At 35.2% G+C, this 22,470-nt stretch overlaps 1 protein-coding gene across 1 annotated transcript; it reads left to right on the top strand.

Moving 5' to 3' along the window:
- The first annotated feature begins 178 nt into the window (after nt 1-178).
- On the top strand, nt 179-22,201 carry LOC138335024 (major surface-labeled trophozoite antigen 417-like). Its single transcript, XM_069283922.1, has 10 exons — nt 179-323; nt 5,458-5,646; nt 6,404-6,599; nt 7,256-7,765; nt 8,738-8,826; nt 9,887-10,001; nt 11,023-11,111; nt 12,606-12,721; nt 13,179-13,341; nt 17,858-22,201. Exons 1-10 carry the CDS (start codon nt 302-304, stop codon nt 17,977-17,979), a joined length of 1,611 nt encoding a protein of 536 aa, XP_069140023.1. The 5' UTR covers nt 179-301; the 3' UTR covers nt 17,980-22,201.
- Nucleotides 22,202-22,470: the final 269 nt, after the last annotated feature.

The following is a 22,470-nucleotide window of genomic DNA, read 5'->3' as shown; positions in this document are numbered from 1 at the left end:
TAACGAAATGGCGTAATCAAAACACGCTGTTGTAAAGTTTAATTCCAAGACTTTTAGCACTTCATTCTTGCAATGAGAGCTGTTACATAAAAAGAATATTTTATTAAAATGATATAAAGAAGAGTTTATATAAGATATATTATATTCAATATGACGGATATTCATTTCCGGTTTGGTTCTTAGTTTACTTTCGTTTTCATCAAAGATGTCACATGATTGGCAAAATGGAGATCGGATGACTTCATAGTCTTGTGTCAGGTGTTGGTGGAAAATGCTTTTGGACGTCTATAAAACTTGAACGATGCGGAATAGTTTCTATTTAGGTAAGTACCAAGTTTTACATGTCTTGACCTGTATTTTTTCAGTCGAGAGAATGGCCAATTTGAGGTTTTATGCACCAATACATGTACATTAATTTCTAATGTACAAGTAAGCTTACTGTTGATATATTACTGATAATACTTTTGATAGCGAGCACGGCGCGTTACATGTTCACGTGTATATATTATATAATACATATGACATGACTTAATTAAGCCGTAAAGTAACAATTATAATAGGACAACAATCGCAAGGCACATTATAACAGCTTGCATTTAAATATATATATATATATTATATATAAACTTTACTGACAATACAGTTTATATATATGTAGCAGGTTTTAATTGTACATAGTGATACGGTCGCCTTCTAGCTCCGTGCTAGAGGGAATTTCCCTTTAGCTCAGTCGGTAGAGCGGCGGACCAGTATAAGTCTAGGGTTGCGGGTTCGAGCCCGGCTGGCGGCACACTACTCTTGCCCTGTTACCAATTTGGTGCTGAAGATCACTCCAAGCGAAAGTTATACGAAATTGAGAGGCTTCATTGGAGACAAAACCTTGGTTGGTCTGTGTTCGGGGGCGAACACGTTTGAAAGAGGGGAGTAGCTAGTGTATACGTAGCAGGTTAATTGTACATTTGAGTGATACGGTCGCCTCCTAGCTTTGCGCTAGAGGGAATTTTCCTTTAGCTCAGTCAGTAGAGCGGAAAACCAGCAAGTCCAGGGTCGCAGGTTCGGCTGGCGGTACACTACTCTCGCCCTGTTACATATATATAATTTAAACGTATTTAAATGTAAGTGCCTTGCCTGCAGGTTATACATACTATGTACATGTGTTTTATGACATTGTTCTGTAGTTTTTTCAGGACCATAACAAAATTAAAGGTGACTGAATTAGTTCTGATTATAAAATATAATGGATTTCAAAATTGATAAATATGCGATGCCTACATTTACATATATATGTATGTCAATTAACTCTTCCTTAACAGAATCACAGTGATGTGATTATATGAAGATAAAATGTATGAATTTAATTATTTAATTGAAAAAGAGTATAAAAATACCAATACATGTATAAGGGAAACTTCATACTGACAATAAAGTTTTAAAATTTCATAGAATATTAAGTTTGTTCTTATAAAAATGCTCATAAATTAAAAATAAATGTTTTGTTTGCACTAAAAGTATATGATGCCTTAATACTTTTTATATATAATTTCATATATGTATATAAATGTGCATATATTAACATATTTGACCCCAAATTGAAAATGAAAATGGCACTCATAAGGATTAAATTTGGGCCAATATTTCACAAAATTATAAAATCACAGGGTAATCAAAGACATTGATTAATTGACAAAAGAAACTTACATGTTTTTTTTTAGTTTCAGCCTGTAGTTTTTATTAGCCCATGCCCATCATCAACAGATGGTGGACTATTCAAATCACTTTTTATCTGTGGTCCGTCCTTCTGTCCCTCCGTCCGTCCTTCCGTCCCTCCGTCCGTCCGCCTTCCGTCCGTTAACAATTCTTGTTACCGCTATTTTTCAGAAAGTACTGAAGGGATGTTTCTCAAATTTCATACGTAGGTTCCCCTAGGGCCCTAGTTGTGCATATTGTATTTAAAAACCAATCAGTCAACATAATGGCCGCCAGGCAGCCATCTTGGATTTCAATAGTTAAAGTTTGTTACCGCTATTTCTCAGAATGTACTGAAGGGATCTTTCTCAAATTTCACATGTAAGTTCCCCTATGGCCCTAGTTGTGCATATTGTATTTTGGGACCAATCAGTCAACAAAATGGCCGCCAGGCAGCCATCTTGGATTTTGACAATTGAAGTTTGTTACCGCTATTTCTCAGAAAGTACTGAAGGGATCTGTCTCAAATTGCATGTGCAGGTTCCCCTTGGGGCCTAGTTGTGCATATTGCATTTTGGGACCGATCGATGAACAAGATTGTCGACAGGCCGCCATCTTGGATTTTGACAATTGAACTTTGTTACAGCTATTTTTCAGAAAGTACTAAAGGGATCTGTCTCAAATTGCATGTGCAGATTCATTTTCAGACCCATCGGTGAACAAGATGGCCGACAGGACGCCATCTTGGATTTTGATAGTTGAAGCTTGTTACCACTATTTCTTAGAAAGTACTGAAGGGATCTGTCTCAAATTTCATGTGCAGGTTCCCCTAGGTCCCTGGTTATGCATATTGCATTTTGGTACTGATCAGTGAACAAGATGGCCGACAGGACGCCATCTTGGATTTTGACAATTGAAGTTTTTTTTCCGCTATGTCTAAGAATGTACTGAAGGGATCTGTCTCAAATTGTATGTGCAGGTTCTTCTAGGGGTCTAGTTGTGCATATTGCATTTTAGGACCGATCGGTGAACAAGATGGCCGACAGGTAGCCATCTAGGATTTTGATAATTGAATTTTGTTACTGTTACATATCTCAGAAAGCAGTCAAAGGATCTTTCTGAAATTTCATGTGTAGTAAAATTAATATGTAATTAAAGCTTGAAAAGCAGAGAAAAGATCCCTCTTTCCTTTGTCAGACAAAGATCGTTCTTAGGTGGGTGCCAAGATCCCTCTGGGATTTCTTGTTAAATTAAGTCAAAGTAAGTGACATTGAGGCCTCAAAAAGGGGTAGAGGTGCATACAGGGATGGGGGCGCTTATTGAGTCAAATACATTATGTGAAATTTGACAGTCAAGCCTTATAATGATGATCGAAAGACATTTATATTGATATTGATATGTTTATCATTATTATACTGAATATGACAATGTAATCATGCAGTTAAGATAAAATTATTATTGTTTTATTAATGCTTACATTGATGTACATTATATCTTTTCTATTTACATTATCACTCTCCTGCTGTGATAAATATACTACAGCTATATTTATGACGTCTGCATGATGATGAACTCATTCCTGACCTTTTGAACTCTGGTATATCAGACCAGACAAGATACTAAGTGATTCATCCTAGATAGGTTTAGGAGACAGGACACTTGATGCACATGTTATAACAAAAAAGTCTTTATAGCCAAGAGTTTTAATTTATATATATAACTAGTAACTACAGATGAATACAAAACTTATATATATATGTATATTTATAAATACCATATTTAAGCGTGCAGCTAGGGCGCTTACAAATTTAAAGTTATAGTTTCAGCCTGCATGCATATGTCAAAGCCTAGAAATTGTTCTGCAATGAATAAAGCCATTAAATGTTACTGTTTTTTTTTTTTTACATTTAGCTATATAGGTTATACGATACAATCAATTTGCAGTCAAGATTCAGATTTTAAAAATGTTATTGGCCCACCATCATCAGATGGAGGGCTATTCAAATCGCCTTTCTTCTGTGGTCCGTGGTCCATCCGTCCGTCCGTCTGTTAAGGATTCTTGTTATCGCTATTTCTCAAAAAGTTCTGAAGGGATATTTTTTTAATTTCATATGTAGGTTTCCCTAGGACCCTAGTTGTGCATATTGCATTTTGGGACTGATCAGTCAACAGGATGGCTGACCAGCCGCCATCTTGGATTTTGATAGTTAAAGTTTGTTACCGCTATTTCTCAGAAAGTACTGAAGGGATTTGTCTCAAATTTCTTATCTAGGTTCCCCTAGGACCTTAGTTGTGCTTATTGCATTTTGGGACTGATTGGCTAACAAGATGGTCGACCGGCGGCCATCTTGGATTTTGATAGTTAAAGTTTTTTACCGCTATTTCTCAGAAAGTACTGAAGGGATCCTTCTCAAATTTCTTATCTAGGTTCCCCTAGGACCTTAGTTGTGGTTATTGCATTTTGGGACTGATTGGCCAACAAGATGGCTGACCAGCCGCCATCTTGGATTTTGATAATTAAAGTTTGTTACCGCTATTTCTCAGAAAGTACTCAAGGGATTTGTCTCAAATTTCATATCTAGGTTCCCCTAGGACCTTAGTTGTGCTTATTGCATTTTGGGACTGATTGGCCAACGAGATGGTCGACCGGCAGCCATCTTGGATTTTGACAATTGAACTTTGTTACAGCTATTTCTCAGAAAGTACTGAAGGGATCCTTCTCAAATTTCATATGTAGGTTACCCATGGACCCTAGTTGTGCATATCACATTTTGGGACTGATCGGTCAACAAAATGGCTGACCAGCCGCCATCTTGGATTTTGGTAGTTAAAATTTGTTACCACTATTTCTCAGAAAGTCTTGAAGTGGTCTGTCTTAAATTTCATATGTAGGTTCACCTAGGACCCTATATATAGTTGTGCATATTGCATTTTAGGACTGATCGCCAACAAGATGGCAGACCAGCCGCCATCTTGGATTTTCATAGTTAAAGTTTGTTACCACTATTTCTCAGAAAGTACTGAAGGGATCTGTTTCGGTTCTCCTAGGACTCTAGTTGTGCATATTGCATTTTTGAACTGATCGGTCAACAAGATGACCGTCGGGCAACCATCTTGGATTTTTTTTAGTGAAAGTTTGTGACTGCTATTTCTCCGAAAGTACTGAAGGGATTGTTCTCAAATTTTCATGTAGGTTCTTCAAGGGCCCTAGTTCTGTCTATTGCATTTTGGGACTGATTGATCAACAAGATGGCCAAACACCATCTTGGATTTTGATAGTTAAAAGTTTGAAAAGCAGAGAAAAGAAGTTTACATTTGAAAAGCAGAAAAAAGAAGTTTAAGTTTGAAAAACAGAGAAAAGATCCCTCTTTCATTTGTCAGACATAGATCAATCTTTGGTGGGCGCCAAGATCCCTAAGATAAAGATGAATACTATTACAATAAATTGTGCAATTTATATTACTTCAATACCAAACAATAGTGTTTTTGCAATGATACTAGTATTTCAGTTAATCAGTAAATTTTGTTGTAATAGTCAGCCCAGCCCCTATTTATATTGTTGCCTATAAAACAGAGATCATTTTGACTGGAAAAAAATTGCATGCGTCTTGTGATCATTTTTAAGTATTTGACCATTCTTAAGGGCCATTAATAAAGAAATAAAGAAATTTTCTGCCACATAGACTGTCATAGAAGTCATTTATCACCATCTACATTCAAGAACAAATGACCAAAATTATCCCTGCTAAAGTGTAGTTTTCCTGTTGGCAGGTGTGGTACTATCAGTAGTATGGTGGTACCTCCAAGTGTCCCTTGTAGTCAGTAATGTTGCCACAACTAACTCAGCCACTGAAGCACTGTTCGGTCACGGAGTATTTCTGCTGGCAGACAGTGCTAACTGTACAGGAACCAACGTGTCAGTATGTCAGCCATGTGCAGAAGGCAGCTTTTCAAATGACAGTAAGTTGACTTGTGTATTCTTCAATTCCTCTATGAATTTGCATTTATATTTAGAACTCTTCCGGTTATCGGTATATTATTCCGACCTGACATATCACAGAGTAATACCTCTTTGGACATGGGTCGAACATTGGTGATCAGGAAGCTCATTCAGATAGAACATTCGGCTAGTGTTCTAAGGTCACGGGTTCTAATCCCGGTCAGGCCCCTACATTTTCTCCTTTCCTGTTAAATAGGTGTCTATTGTGATGTTATTATTTTTTGAGCAAACCTCACATTGTTTTCTTTGAGAAATATTAAGCTTGCAAACATGAGACGTCACAATCAATACCTACTTCCAGGGGCAGATAACTCACCAATGTACAAATAAGGATATAGCATGGTAGTCCCAGACTTCATATCAGCTTGTGTAGAAAAATTTCCTTAATGAAATTAGTGTATCTACTCCTTTACAATAATCAACCTGATAAACACCCAGAACGTTTTAGCATTGATGAAATTGAGGGTGACAACCAAAATGCAGGCGAACCTTTCATGAAATCCTTGCGTGAAGAAGTAAGCCAGAAATCAATTTGCAAAAGAAAGGAATTAAAGAAACTGTACAGTATTTATATCATTAGTCTGCATTTTATTCAAAGAAAGTAATAACTTTCAATTAAGGTCTTAAAAAAGAGGACTTATACTTATAAGGAAGGGGCTACTTATGTTATTAGGTCAAATACAGTAGGTGATAAAATGATTGCCTTATTTGTTCCAGGTTTAACAGAGTGTGGATGTTGTCCAAATGGAGCATTGGGAGAATGCTTTAACCAATCATTTTGTGAGCTTTGTGGAAAGGGCCAGGCTCAGAATCTCACGGGACAGGAGAGTTGCTTCCCCTGTGACAAGGGTCATTACCAGGACGAGTTAGGACAGTCGGGCTGCAAACCATGTCCTAAAGGATCTGCCACCAAGTATATATTTATGTTTTTTTTTGGCTAAATATAAAGGTTGAATTTGGTGGTGTGAATATTACATTGATACAGAAAATTTCATTTTTTTATTCACCCTCAAAAATCGTAAGTTCTCACAGGTGGTCATTTTGGACTCTAATTAATGTTTTTTTTAAACATGTGGTCATTCTACAAAGGTGATCTCTCAAGGCAGGTTTTTGATACATGTATCATGTTACCAATGTCCATCCTATTTTTTTTTATTTTCATTGCACAGACTATTCTATAATAGAAACTGCCAGGGTTGGGGCCCTGGGGTCAGCCTTCTCACAAACAAATGTTCCCACGCACATTATTCAGAAATCATCAAAACATAATCATTTTATCATACATAACAGGCGCACAGTGTTATGCAGGTATTGATTTACAAATCAATGTCCATCCTGCCCATGTGGCATCTTCAATGTGAGTCAAAGTGGGATCTTTAAAACTTACAGACAGTACTAGGCTAATTTATAAGTTTGATATCAGAACAAATAATGTCATGTCATGATTAACATTTAATCAAAATTATTTTCAAAATTACCCCATACACTATTTCTGAGAAACTTTGGACTTTTCTTTGAATGACACGGGAAATTCACCAATTTGATAATCTTTGTTGTTTTCTGTTTCAGTGAGCTTGGAATGGCGTCTTGTACCAAATGTGACGCTGGTGAATTTAGTAATGTCACAGGTTCTGTGGAATGTACATCTTGTCCGTCCGGGAAAGTCCAGCCAGAGACCGGCGGAAACAGTTGTACAAACTGTACAAAAGGACACTATCAGGATGAGATAGGAAAAATAGAATGCAAACAATGTCAAAAGGGAACATTTCAGAACGAGTCTGGACAAGCAAACTGTCGAAATTGTTCAGAAGGACATTTCCAAGATTTGGAAGGTCAAAAGAATTGTAAGGTATGTGAAGCAGGAGAGTTCCAGGATGAGGAAGGAAAGTCTGCTTGTAAACAGTGCGAGGAAGGTACTTACCAGGATGAGAAGGCACAGAAGGAGTGCCATCCATGTAAGGCAGGGTCATACCAGAATGAGACTGGTCAGGCCCGCTGCCATGAGTGTCCAGCTGGAACATTTCAGGGGGAAACAGGCATGGCCGCCTGCGAGTTGTGTAAAGTCGGAACATTTTGTGGGTAAGTAAGAATAGGTACCTAAAGGTAATTGGAATGTGTTTTTAAGTTCTGCACAGATGCAACAAGAGCTTAGCAAAAAGTAAGGACAATTTTAAGGGTGGTCATTTGGATATTATTTCTGGAAAATATTTCTCCTAAATGATGATTTAGTAGAAACAATTCAAGAAGCTATTCAGGAAGGCTATTTTGCACTTTGTCAATTTAAATAAGATATTATAAAACCGGTAAATTTCAAAGTAATAAACAACTTGAATAGCATAGGAACACTTTAGTGTTTAGTACATCATTATCGTTAGATGCACAGACAACAAAGATTTTCAATTTTGGATTTATGGTCACAGCTTTAATGAATATATACATATGGCGGCATGGTCCATCAATAGACCATAATGCATCAATTCTTCTCCTTTCATGTTATTTAGTCAGGTAAATCGGAGTCATGACCCCAAACGCATCTGAAGAAATTGAGTGTTCAAACCAATTATTTTTTCACATAAACTTAGCCTCTATCAAAGCTATCATTGTACCAAGTTGTCTTCATTTAAAAAGGGGGAATAACTCGTCAGCAATTCTGACATAACTTTTTTAGGTATCACGCTACCAAATCAATAGGTGCCCTCCGATAACCGCACTATATGGTTTATTGCCATAAGTGCTATTATAATTGAATGAACTATGCACCAGACCTTGAATTTTGTACCAATTGATAAGTTGTCTAATCCTGTGTTTATATAATTCTTGTAATGTGTTCTCATTACATTATTTTGTCTTTTGTACCTTGTTATAACAAATCTGTACTAGCCCCTGTGTTACATAACAATACTGAATAGAGGCTTTTCTCATTATTCTGTGATTTGTACCTCTCAAGTAATCTGTACTAGCCCCTGTGTTACATTACAATAGAGGCTTTTCTCATTATTCTGTGATTTGTACCCCTGAGTAATCTGTACTAGCCCCTGTGTTAAATTACAGTATGGGCTGTGCCCATTGTTCTGCATGTCCACCCGGTACCTATGCCGGTAACTCCACGGGGCTGATCACATGTCCTGTCTGTCCAGCAGGTTAGTATATAAACGTAACCAGTTTCAACATTAGAACAACTTCCAATTCCCATTGATTCATTTAACCTACAAGGTACTGCAATATCAGAAACACTGACAGACAGAAATTTTTCATTTAGAGAATTCAATCCCAGCATCATATACAAAAATAATGATTTTGGAGTTTCATATTTGATGAATCAATTATTTTCCTATCAAAGTAATGAACCAGATCAGTGTTATTTGAATATATATATATGTGTGTCCTGGCCATGTTGTCAGATTTATGTGTAAAAATAATTATCAAAAAATAAAAGTATTAGTTTTTAGTTCATCTGACCGAAGGGTAAGGATGACTCTAGTCATTGTGATTCGTCCGCTGTCGTCCACCATCCGCCATTTGTTATGCATAAAATTTTCACATTTTGAACTTCCTCTCAAGTTCTACCACTGCAATTTATATTTATAATTAGCTGAAACTTGCTTAAAATGATCTTGACATGGTCTTGACCTTAAAAACACATTTTGAACTTCTTCTACGGTTCTAATGGTGTGATTTGGATGAAACTTGCCTGAAATGATCCTGATATGATCTTGACATAGTGTTGCTACGTACACATCTCTGGTTGATCTCAAATCAAAGATGGCTACCATGTCTAATTACCAAGGTAGCCATGGGCCTCTTGTCTTTAAAGATGCACCACAGCTGACAGAGCATAATTGTGTATTTTATGCGTAATGAACACAAAAGTTAATATAAAATGATTTATTTTGCTTTCGATGCATGCACAATCAGTATTTCAATCCATATAGGACATAGTGCCACAGATTTTTTTTTGGGACGCAATTAATTATTTATAATATGTTTATCTTGAAGAAAATTAGAAGCTCAAACTGTTCAATGGTGATAATTGTGTAAAGTAAGTAACTTTTGTAACTGAACAAAAATACTGAAACTGAAAAAAAAAAGAGAAAAAGACCACTTGTCAGCAGTGGAGTATCTTTAAAGTTATGATTCAACTATGATAGATTCACTACATTCAAGTTTATATGACAAATTATGTGTATTTCTGTTGGACAGGACAATATTCCAAAAATAAGAGCTCCCCAAGCTGTACTAAGTGTGAGCCTGGTATGTTCCAGAGTGAAAAAAATCAAACGTCATGTGTTTCTTGTCCTATCGGCCAAATCTGCAGGTAAGTGGATAATAAGAAAATGTTTGATACTTTATTATGCATACATGTATATACAGTTAAACCTCAATGAGAAACTCTGATGAATTACATTTCTCGCTGTATCAAACTTTTTGCTTGGTCCCGAATTTCTTCAGTATATAACATTACTAACAAACCCATGTATGAATCAAAATTTATGAATTGAAGTTGTCGATGTATTTAACTTTTTTTCACAGACCAATGGTTAAGAGTCTTAGGTAATTGACACTCAATGAAATGATTCAATCATGAGAATATCGCTATTTGTCATTGGTGTTATTTATGCTAGTGGTGGGTAGAATGCTGAAATAGTGAGTCACGTTATAGTGATGTCTTTACTCATTCAAAGTGTTACAATTGATAAGTCTAAATCAATGTATTTGTGTAGTGCTTTTGTTTCCTCCTTTTTACACTTCTGGCTTAAAAGTCTGCTATTTCAACTACAACAATAGCTACCTGTAGTATAGCAGCAATATTGTAGCTCAAAAGACTTTTAGATAATGGTATGGTCTTTATAGCTACGATTGGTGACTATTACTGCTAATGGAGCAAAGATGTTTATGCAAACCATTGTTAAAATATCTGTATGCATAATATCATACTTGTTTGATATTACTTACCTACTAGGCAATAAAACTGGACCGTATAAAATATCAAATTCACAGCGAGACATTATTTTTTCAAATATTATGATCTTTTCAAACTGAAATTACACGGCAAGTCTATAAATTATGAATTCGATGTCTTATGAGTGGTAAAGTAGATACTAAGAATTGTTGTTATGTTTCTTTTGGATAAAAATATTATATAAATGCATCTATACGCTTAAAATAATTGAAAACCTACAGCAAAGTATAAAAAAACTGTGCCCGAGTGATTTTCTGAGGCAGTGCTCCACTACGACATATAGGGACCAATTTGTACCCAGCTGAAAGGTATAGTATGCCGGATAGGTATATTCGTTCTACCTGTAGTATTGATATTTACCTGTTCCTATTTGCAGTGCTGAGGGTTGTGATCACTGTGATGAGTGTCCTGAAGGACAGGAGACTAAAACCAAGGGTAGTACCAACTGTACTGAGTGTAAACCAGGTATGTAATATTGTCTATTTTGGTGTAAGTATCAACAATAAATAATTACGGGTAAGACCTAGTATGTGTAGTTTGTTTGTGAATTAATGACAGATCTGGTAAGCTTGTATTGTTTTCAAGTGAGCCACAAAAAAACCTCTCATAGGCCTGTATATCAAAACCTGCAGGTCAGTCAGGATTTATACTAATACTTTTACAAACAGTCCAAGGGGCCATGGTGGTTGAGTGGTTAAGATGTCCTGACATACTACTACAAGCACTCCACCTCTGGGTCATGAGGTTGAATCTCATGTGGGGCAGTTGTAGGTACTGACTGTAGGCTGGTGTTTTTTCTCCAGGTACTCTGACTTTCCTTAACTTTGCATGTCCTTAAACAACCCTGGCTATTAATAGGGTGTTAAAATGATAAAGTCAATCCGATAAAAGAAAAATGACCCTTGTTATACTTTGCTGCTTACTCCCTCTAAGGTACCCAGGAATTATGAATGTGTATTTATGAAAGTATTTGTAGTAAATTTTTACACTAATGAACATGCATTAACACTGATAGAATGCTGTTAAGGTTTCTATGAGTCAGAATTGACCAGTGACACATGTGTACCCTTTAAGAACCTGTTGTTTTCCCTCTGTTTTGGTTTCTATAAGACAGACTTGACCAGTGACACATGTGTACCCTTTAAGAACCCATTGTTTTCCCTCTGTTTTGGTTTCTATAAGACAGAATTGACCAGTGACACATGTGTACCCTTAAGAACCTGTTGTTTTCCCTCTGTTTTGGTTTCTATAAGACAGAATTGACCAGTGACACATGTGTACCCTTTAAGAACCTGTTGTTTTCCCTCTGTTTTGGTTTCTATAAGACAGACTTGACCAGTGACACATGTGTACCCTTTAAGAACCTGTTGTTTTCCCTCTGTTTTGGTTTCTATAAGACAGACTTGACCAGTGACACATGTGTACCCTTTAAGAACCTGTTGTTTTCCCTCTGTTTTGGTTTCTATAAGACAGACTTGACCAGTGACACATGTGTACCCTTAAGAACATGTTGTTTTCCCTCTGTTTTGGTTTCTATAAGACAGAATTGACCAGTGACACATGTGTACCCTTTAAGAACCTGTTGTTTTCCCTCTGTTGAGGTTTCTATAAGACAGAATTGACCAGTGACACATGTGTACCCTTTAAGAACCTGTTGTTTTCCCTCTGTTTTGGTTTCTATAATACAGAATTGACCAGTGACACATGTGTACCCTTAAGAACCTGTTGTTTTCCCTCTGTTTTGGTTTCTATAATACAGAATTGACCAGTGACACATGTGTACCCTTTAAGAACCTGTTGTTTTCCCTCTGTTGAGGTTTCTATAAGACAGAATTGACCAGTGACACATGTGTACCCTTTAAGAACCTGTTGTTTTCCCTCTGATAGGTTTCTATAATATAGAATTGACCAGTGACATATGTATACCCTTTAAGAACCTGTTGTTTTCCCTATGTTTAGGTTACTATAAGAGAAAATCGAATGGTGGGATATGTAAACCCTGTTCAGACGGATACTACCAAACTGCACCAGGTTCTGGATCTTGTTTCGAGTGTCCATCAGGATTCTTCTGTCCAGTAAGTCCAAACACTGAAAAATTTGCATTACAGTACAATATTTTGTGCTTCTGAAGGTTTTAAAGAGAAAAGTGAAAGCTTGAAGTCCTCAGGCTCCTGGGGTTAAACACCAGAAATAATATAATTTTACAACCAACCATTGCCCACCAATGATTTCTGCAAAATTTCACTGTATTTGTTTTATAAACATTTCGGGAAGTGAACAATGAAGATTGTTTACAAATCAATGGCAGACAAGGCACGCTGATAAAAAATAGATGAATGTTAGATATATTGATAAATGTTTTGAAGGTTATGTAGAATTATAAAGACATGAAAAGACAGAAAGTTTATCAGAAGGCAATAATAATAAGAAGATTCTTCCAAGATCTTCTGTTCTTTTACCTGATAAAGATTGTAATCTAGATCTGATGACAAGAAAAAATAGTTTAATAAATTAAACCCTTTATAATTGCAGATAGCATCAGACCCCCCTCTCCGATGCCCGGTCAGTGCCATCTGTCCTAAAGGCAGTGGTCAAGCTATACCTTGTGCTGGACCTTTCTATAAAGCCAATGGGGACAGGACAGAATGTCTGGCCACACAGGAGCTAATTGCAGTCGTGGTTGGCTGTGGTGTTGGTAAGTAATGTTATTCTGTCTTTGCAAATTACTGAGGTATCTGCCCTTTACAGTAGGTATTATTTAATATTACTGAGGTATCTGCCCTTTACAGTAGGTATTATTTAATATTACTGAGGTATCTGCCCTTTACAGTAGGTACTGTTTAATATTACTGAGGTATCTGCCCTTTACAGTAGGTACTGTTTAATATTACTGAGGTATCTGCCCTTTACAGTAGGTACTGTTTAATATTACTGAGGTATCTGCCCTTTACAGTAGGTACTGTTTAATATTACTGAGGTATCTGCCCTTTACAGTAGGTACTGTTTAATATTACTGAGGTATCTGCCCTTTACAGTAGGTACTGTTTAATATTACTTTTGACTGAGTATCTGTCCTTTACAGTAGGTACTGTTTAATATTACTGAGGTATCTGCCCTTTACAGTAGGTACTGTTTAATATTACCGAGGTATCTGCCCTTTACAGTAGGTATCTGTCCTTTACAGTAGGTACTGTTTAATATTACTGAGGTATCTGCCCTTTACAGTAGGTACTGTTTAATATTACTGAGGTATCTGCCCTTTACAGTAGGTACTATTTAATATTACTGAGGTATCTGCCCTTTACAGTAGGTACTATTTAATATTACTGAGGTATCTGCCCTTTACAGTAGGTACTGTTTAATATTACTGAGGTATCTGCCCTTTACAGTAGGTACTGTTTAATATTACTGAGGTATCTGCCCTTTACAGTAGGTACTGTTTAATATTACTGAGGTATCTGCCCTTTACAGTAGGTACTGTTTAATATTACTGAGGTATCTGCCCTTTACAGTAGGTACTGTTTAATATTACTGAGGTATCTGCCCTTTACAGTAGGTACTGTTTAATATTACCGAGGTATCTGCCCTTTACAGTAGGTATCTGTCCTTTACAGTAGGTACTGTTTAATATTACTGAGGTATCTGCCCTTTACAGTAGGTACTGTTTAATATTACTGAGGTATCTGTCCTTTACAGTAGGTACTGTTTAATATTACTGAGGTATCTGCCCTTTACAGTAGGTACTGTTTAATATTACTGAGGTATCTGTCCTTTACAGTAGGTACTGTTTAATATTACTGAGGTATCTGTAATATTACTGAGGTATCTGCCCTTTACAGTAGGTACTGTTTAATATTACCGAGGTATCTGCCCTTTACAGTAGGTATCTGTCCTTTACAGTAGGTACTGTTTAATATTACTGAGGTATCTGCCCTTTACAGTAGGTACTGTTTAATATTACTGAGGTATCTGCCCTTTACAGTAGGTACTGTTTAATATTACTGAGGTATCTGCCCTTTACAGTAGGTACTGTTTAATATTACTGAGGTATCTGCCCTTTACAGTAGGTACTGTTTAATATTACTGAGGTATCTGCCCTTTACAGTAGGTATCTGTCCTTTACAGTAGGTACTGTTTAATATTACTGAGGTATCTGCCCTTTACAGTAGGTACTGTTTAATATTACTGAGGTATCTGCCCTTTACAGTAGGTACTGTTTAATATTACTGAGGTATCTGCCCTTTACAGTAGGTATCTGTCCTTTACAGTAGGTACTGTTTAATATTACTGAGGTATCTGCCCTTTACAGTAGGTATCTGTCCTTTACAGTAGGTACTGTTTAATATTACTGAGGTATCTGCCCTTTACAGTAGGTACTGTTTAATATTACTGAGGTATCTGCCCTTTACAGTAGGTACTGTTTAATATTACTGAGGTATCTGCCCTTTACAGTAGGTACTGTTTAATATTACCGAGGTATCTGCCCTTTACAGTAGGTATCTGTCCTTTACAGTAGGTACTGTTTAATATTACTGAGGTATCTGCCCTTTACAGTAGGTACTGTTTAATATTACTGAGGTATCTGCCCTTTACAGTAGGTACTGTTTAATATTACTGAGGTATCTGCCCTTTACAGTAGGTACTGTTTAATATTACTGAGGTATCTGCCCTTTACAGTAGGTACTGTTTAATATTACTGAGGTATCTGCCCTTTACAGTAGGTACTATTTAATATTACTGAGGTATCTGCCCTTTACAGTAGGTACTGTTTAATATTACTGAGGTATCTGCCCTTTACAGTAGGTACTGTTTAATATTACCGAGGTATCTGCCCTTTACAGTAGGTATCTGTTTAATATTACTGAGGTATCTGCCCTTTACAGTAGGTACTGTTTAATATTACCGAGGTATCTGCCCTTTACAGTAGGTATCTGTCCTTTACAGTAGGTACTGTTTAATATTACTGAGGTATCTGCCCTTTACAGTAGGTACTGTTTAATATTACTGAGGTATCTGCCCTTTACAGTAGGTACTGTTTAATATTACTGAGGTATCTGCCCTTTACAGTAGGTACTGTTTAATATTACCGAGGTATCTGCCCTTTACAGTAGGTATCTGTCCTTTACAGTAGGTACTGTTTAATATTACTGAGGTATCTGCCCTTTACAGTAGGTACTGTTTAATATTACTGAGGTATCTGTCCTTTACAGTAGGTACTGTTTAATATTACTGAGGTATCTGCCCTTTACAGTAGGTACTGTTTAATATTACTGAGGTATCTGCCCTTTACAGTAGGTACTGTTTAATATTACTGAGGTATCTGTCCTTTACAGTAGGTACTATTTAATATTACTGAGGTATCTGCCCTTTACAGTAGGTACTGTTTAATATTACTGAGGTATCTGTCCTTTACAGTAGGTACTGTTTAATATTACTGAGGTATCTGCCCTTTACAGTAGGTACTGTTTAATATTACTGAGGTATCTGCCCTTTACTGTAGGTACTGTTTAATATTACTGAGGTATCTGCCCTTTACAGTAGGTACTGTTTAATATTACTGAGGTATCTGCCCTTTACAGTAGGTACTATTTAATATTACTGAGGTATCTGTTCTTTACAGTAGGTACTGTTTAATATTACCGAGGTATCTGCCCTTTACAGTAGGTACTGTTTAATATTACTGAGGTATCTGCCCTTTACAGTAGGTATCTGTCCTTTACAGTAGTTACTGTTTAATATTACTGAGGTATCTGCCCTTTACAGTAGGTACTGTTTAATATTACTGAGGTATCTGCCCTTTACAGTAGGTACTGTTTAATATTACTGAGGTATCTGTTCTTTACAGTAGGTACTATTTAATAATAAGGAGGTATCTGTCCTTTACAGTAGGTACTGTTTAATATTACTGAGGTATCTGCCCTTTACAGTAGGTACTGTTTAATATTACTGAGGTATCTGTTCTTTACAGTAGGTACTGTTTAATAATAATGAGGTATCTGTCCTTTACAGTAGGTACTATTTAATATTACTGAGGTACCTGCCCTTTACAGTAGGTACTGTTTAATATTACTGAGGTATCTGCCCTTTACAGTAGGTACTGTTTAATATTACTAAGGTATCTGTTCTTTACAGTAGGTACTGTTTAATATTGCTGAGGTATCTGCCCTTTACAGTAGGTACTGTTTAATATTACTGAGGTATCTGCCCTTTACAGTAGGTACTGTTTAATATTACTGAGGTATCTGCCCTTTACAGTAGGTACTGTTTAATATTACTGAGGTATCTGTTCTTTACAGTAGGTACTATTTAATATTACTGAGGTATCTGCCCTTTACAGTAGGTACTGTTTAATATTACTGAGGTATCTGCCCTTTACAGTAGGTACTGTTTAATATTACTGAGGTATCTGCCCTTTACAGTAGGTACTGTTTAATATTACCGAGGTATCTGCCCTTTACAGTAGGTATCTGTCCTTTACAGTAGGTACTGTTTAATATTACTGAGGTATCTGCCCTTTACAGTAGGTACTGTTTAATATTACTGAGGTATCTGCCCTTTACAGTAGGTACTGTTTAATATTACTGAGGTATCTGCCCTTTACAGTAGGTATCTGTCCTTTACAGTAGGTACTGTTTAATATTACTGAGGTATCTGCCCTTTACAGTAGGTACTGTTTAATATTACTGAGGTATCTGCCCTTTACAGTAGGTACTATTTAATATTACTGAGGTATCTGCCCTTTACAGTAGGTACTGTTTAATATTACTGAGGTATCTGTCCTTTGCAGTAGGTACTGTTTGATATTGCTGAGGTATCTGCCCTTTACAGTAGGTAATATCGCGAGAAGATCTGCAATCTCCTCTTCAATACTAATTGTTGGAGACATTAATATTGTTCCTGCATTTGCCAATTTTACCAGAAATAAAGAGTACAGGTTACCTTTTTTATTCACTTTAATATTCAAATTTTAAGTGGATGATGATTTCTACTGAGAGTTCATGAAACATATTATAAGTCTTCTATTGTCGATTTTGTATCTAGATTATTGTATCAATACTTCATAACTTTATAAAGTTACATTTTCAAGATTAAAGATTTCTTGACAATTAGTCGTTGTGCAAGTTAGAGACAATGAAAACTCTTGGATCATATTGGGACCAATGCCTCAGTTATTATTAATGTGTTATCGAATGAACACTTCTTTTTTTCAGTGTTTTTAGCATTTTCTGGAATAGTTTTATATAAATGTCGCCAATACAGAAAAAGACGGAAGACATCTGAGGATAACCAGCTACTAACAACTTCAGGGAGTCAGATATACTCCGGCTGGTAACGCAACTCATCCGTGTCTTCCATATCATCTGTTATTTATGAGAATGTTTCATTATAATTCTTCGGGATATTTACAAACTGGGTATGTCAGGCCATTGTCATAATGCCACTGGATTCCAAGACTCATTTGACCGAGCATAGTCTTGTAAATGTTTGAAAATGTTTTCAAACTTTTTGGGATTAAAAGGTGTCCACTTGTTGTAATTACCTTATTGAAAATGTCAGGAAAGGGTTCCCTATCCTGTTGATGGTTTTTGTTGTGAGTTTATATTAAATCATAAAGAATCATTAAATTATTTAAAATCATTTAAATGATTAAATGATTCGAACATGTTCACTGGTTTTAAGTTATACATTTAGTTTCAAGATAATATTCAAAGTAATAAGCTTCTTTCATTTATTTGTATGCCAATTACATTTAATTTCAGTCACATGTGATTCATGAGTATCTCATATGTTAATCATCTTTCAAAGTTGACGGATTTTATGACAGAAGCCTGTGTTTGTTGAGCTTAAAAAAAGTTATAATCTATGGAATATTATTGTTTTAGTCTTTTGTCATGACTTCAATATCGCATACCTCAAAACAAACAATTTTCATAATTTGTTAAGACCAGGGCATTAAGTATGCAGGTGCTTTGGCAAACTTTAATTCCAATCAATTTGTATTTTGTATTAGGTCATTATTAAATTGGTGCATCATCCTTATTTACTGTAGACCTTGTATAGAGTGCAATTATTACAGTTATAATTTGGTGCATTGCATTCAGTGCTAAAATGCCAACGTAGCATTCACCCTAGTATTAAATAATACATAATATGTCTATCAATAGTTCCATATTTTTCCAGTAGTATGGATATAACCTGATGTTTTAAGTGATCTGTAATAAATCATTTTGTCTAAAAAGGAGAGTTTTGAAGTACAATGAAATTTCTATGTTATATCTCCATACCATTTAAAATCTACTTGTTAAATATAGGAAATATACTGTGCTTTGATGTCAATTCCATCTTTGGAAACAATAAACAAAATAACCAGGGGATGGATTTTTTGTACATTTTGCTTTAATACACACCCTCCATATATCATATTTTACTACTGAACCTTTCTCTGCCATTCCAAACTGGTCAGTGAGCTATTTGTATCATTCCCTGTGTACAAGGAGCAGATCCATGTCCAAACGATTTCATGAATCTACACCGAAACGTCAGGGAACTGTTTTATAAATGTGTTTCTGGTTGTTTGACACCTCTAATACCAGCTACATAATGCTTTTCTGTGATAACAAATATATATATATGCAATTTGTATTAACATGCATTCCATATGATATTTTTCTTAATCATTTTATACTCTTGTTTTCTGTCTGTTGTTTGGTTTTTGTCTGAAGAAGTATACACTATTGTAAAGTTTGTGTGAAAGCTGTATGGTAAGTTTAGCATATTGTAGCAAAAGTTTGCGAGAAAGTTGTGTTGTGAGTTTTGCCATATTGTATCTTATTGTATTCGTATACATTGTACCAAAAATGTTACAGAAGTTATGATTTGAGGTTGATTACCAACTCCTTCATCCTCGATACTCCAGGGGTTGCTATTGATATCCACCATGGACTATTTCACATAGCCAAATTGAAAGCAATTCAGGAGAAAAAAACTGACCACTCTCAGGCCACGAGAAACTTCCTTTGAAGAGAATAACGTCCAATTTCAAAACCACAGTTAACCATAATGTAAATGTACCTATTCGATTTTTTCAATGTACATCAACTGTTCAACCGTTGTCGCAGAAAGTGGCTAAATTTTCGTTATGACATAGTGCAGTAGTTGATACATATTACGACAGTGGAATATCGAGGATGCAGCTACTGTAACTCATGTGATGTTCATCAGACATTTCGAAGTGAATGATGAACACCAATATATTATGTGATTGTGTTATATATATGCAGTGTGAGATTTTTTGTTTGTTTAGTTATGTGGCTTTTTGATTCTACACCATACTAAATAGTATATTTGTATGTTAAGTTAATTATGTTAGATTGTTATTTAAGGTACTTTGTGTGCATCAATTACAAACAAATTGGGCAAGTGCTAAAAGTTACTGCCATATGAACAAAATTTTGTTCGAGCTATGGCTTTGATGCAATGAATATTTAACTATCATCGAAATGTTACGTTTTTAAGTAAATGTTAAAAACCGTAGTTATCACTTTAAGTTTAACTTGTTTCATTAATTTGTCTGTAGTGTTCATTTATACATGTACAAAATGTACTATGATTGCTTTTAATTTATTAATGACATTAATGCAGTTTATGTCTATGTATACTTATACATTCTTGTCTGTTCCGTGGTTGATATTTTCCTCTACAGCGTAGCCAATCAACAGTAGTATGTTTTCTGTTCATGTTTTTCTGTTTCAAAAAAAAATCTTATTTCTTTTCGTATCTTAGATACCAGCAAAAGATCACTACAATGGTCTTTTCTAGTTTGATTTTTCAACAAAAATTGGGGAAAATGGAGAAGAGATTACGAGATATTTTGATAAGGTTTATTTGTAGAAAATGTTACATGAATAATTCGATCAGAACTGTATCCCAGTACCTGATATAATGATGGTAAAATGATTAGATTTTGAGATCTTAAAGAGACAATTCACTCAGGCAAATTCTTTTACATAACCAGTAAGCAAACTATAGCATAAATGTATTGTTCTACATTTCTTATGAAACATATAACGTAAAACATTGACACATTCCACAACATTGTTAAGTATTTAATTAATATCGTTGAAATATCAAATCGTTGATCAATACGATTAAGCAGGTACAATATTATCTCTGTACCCATACCCGAGCCAAAGTCACGCACGTTAAACAAATGAACTACATAACCACTGAGAAGGTGATAAAATGATTTTTAGGCAAGACAATTCACCTAATAAGGTAAACACACTACTGATAGAGCGATTTGAGCAGTTCTAGCCAAAAGTTGCATTACTTTACGAGCAAGGGACAGGGTTCGGCATACAAGAAGTTCGACCACAGTGTGTAATGGCGGACAGCGAGCAAGTTTGAATATTTCACACACGTGTCACCACCATAGGCGTTTCAGGCACATCACAGTAAAACTGACTGATGTAATTTCCATTGGAAGTTGTTTTATCTGATATATATATAAATTTTAATGTTCTCTTAGACTGAATTGTCTCTTTAAATAGTTGTTGGGATTTCATATGCTCATTAAAACAATGGTATGATCATTCATTTCACATTAAATTTTTGATATGTTATTAAATGGTGTGAAACGTGTTAAAGAAGAAAGTAAATGCCATAAAACCCTTTTCTAGAATACATAATATCAAATAGAAATAACCTACCACAAAAAAACTATTTTAAATGAAGAATGTTATATATGAACGCTTTAAGATACATGTTAACCTATTTAACATACGTAACCCTGAATTAATGGTGGTGGATACCTTAAGCCAGTTAAACTATCATATATATATACTGTTATATACCGTAGTAAAATCATGACGTTATAACAACCGTATCTATTGGAGTTATTTCCCTGTATACCACTATTTGTGCGACCTCAATATCAAACTTATATAATTACCAAATTGTGTTCTTTCTGGCCAAAGCCTAATCTATTTAAATAACACTAAGCATTCCAATATAGAAACGTCGAAAAATGGTAACAGAATTTGTAATTATAGTCATTAGATTTAGACTTTGTTTGCGAAAAGTCACAATTTCAATACAGGACATTCCGCTATATGAAGAAATCGAAACGTTAGAATTGTCGTTGAACTAGAACACGACACAAAGCAGTTGTTACTTTTGTACTCCTGTTATTTCATAACGTATTTTTAAAGCCTTAGCATTGAACATAGCACTGTATGACTCCAAATGTATTGCTTGGGATACACAAAATGATTGTTAAAACTTTAAGGGATTTAGATAGTATATTATATAATGTTAAATCTATCAGATATTTAGATAGTATATTATCTAATGTTAAAACTAATATCAAAACTGTCAGGAGATTTAAATAGTATCTTTTATAATATTAAAATCAGAGATATTGATAGTATACTTTATAATGTTAAAATTGTCAGAGATTTAGATAGTATGTTATCTATGTCCCTAAAACTACTGTTAAACTATTAAGTTCAACTCTATTATCAGGTATAACAATGGAATAAAATATTTTCTATGAATCTTGATGTGTTTGAGTTTTACATTTTTAACGTTTTAGCAAATAAAAAATTAGAAATAGCGAAATCATATATCCGCGATAGCAAATAAAAAATTAGAAATAGCGAAATCATATATCCGCGAAGAAAAAAGATATATATGGAAACGCGAAATTAAGCCGACATGAACATAAGTTAAGTTTGCAGTATTCAATCATACTTGGCCAAAAAAGACTTGCAGTTGATTTCGATCGTGTTCAGAAGATGACCATCTGCAGAATTGAAGACAAACT

Source organism: Argopecten irradians, chromosome 11, assembly GCF_041381155.1.
Source record: "Argopecten irradians isolate NY chromosome 11, Ai_NY, whole genome shotgun sequence".
NCBI classification, from domain to species: domain Eukaryota; kingdom Metazoa; phylum Mollusca; class Bivalvia; order Pectinida; family Pectinidae; genus Argopecten; species Argopecten irradians.
This window is presented reverse-complemented; position numbering and strand designations above follow the sequence as displayed.

What these genes read in the sequence shown, in the direction of transcription:
- LOC138335024 (XM_069283922.1), top strand. Translation starts at nt 302, where the DNA reads ATGCGGAATAGTTTCTATTTAG. An exon ending in CTGTACTGAGTGTAAACCAG is followed by an intron (nt 11,112 to 12,605) that starts GTATGTAATATT and finishes CCCTATGTTTAG; the next exon opens with GTTACTATAAGAGAAAATCG. An exon ending in CGTGGTTGGCTGTGGTGTTG is followed by an intron (nt 13,342 to 17,857) that starts GTAAGTAATGTT and finishes TCTTTTTTTCAG; the next exon opens with TGTTTTTAGCATTTTCTGGA.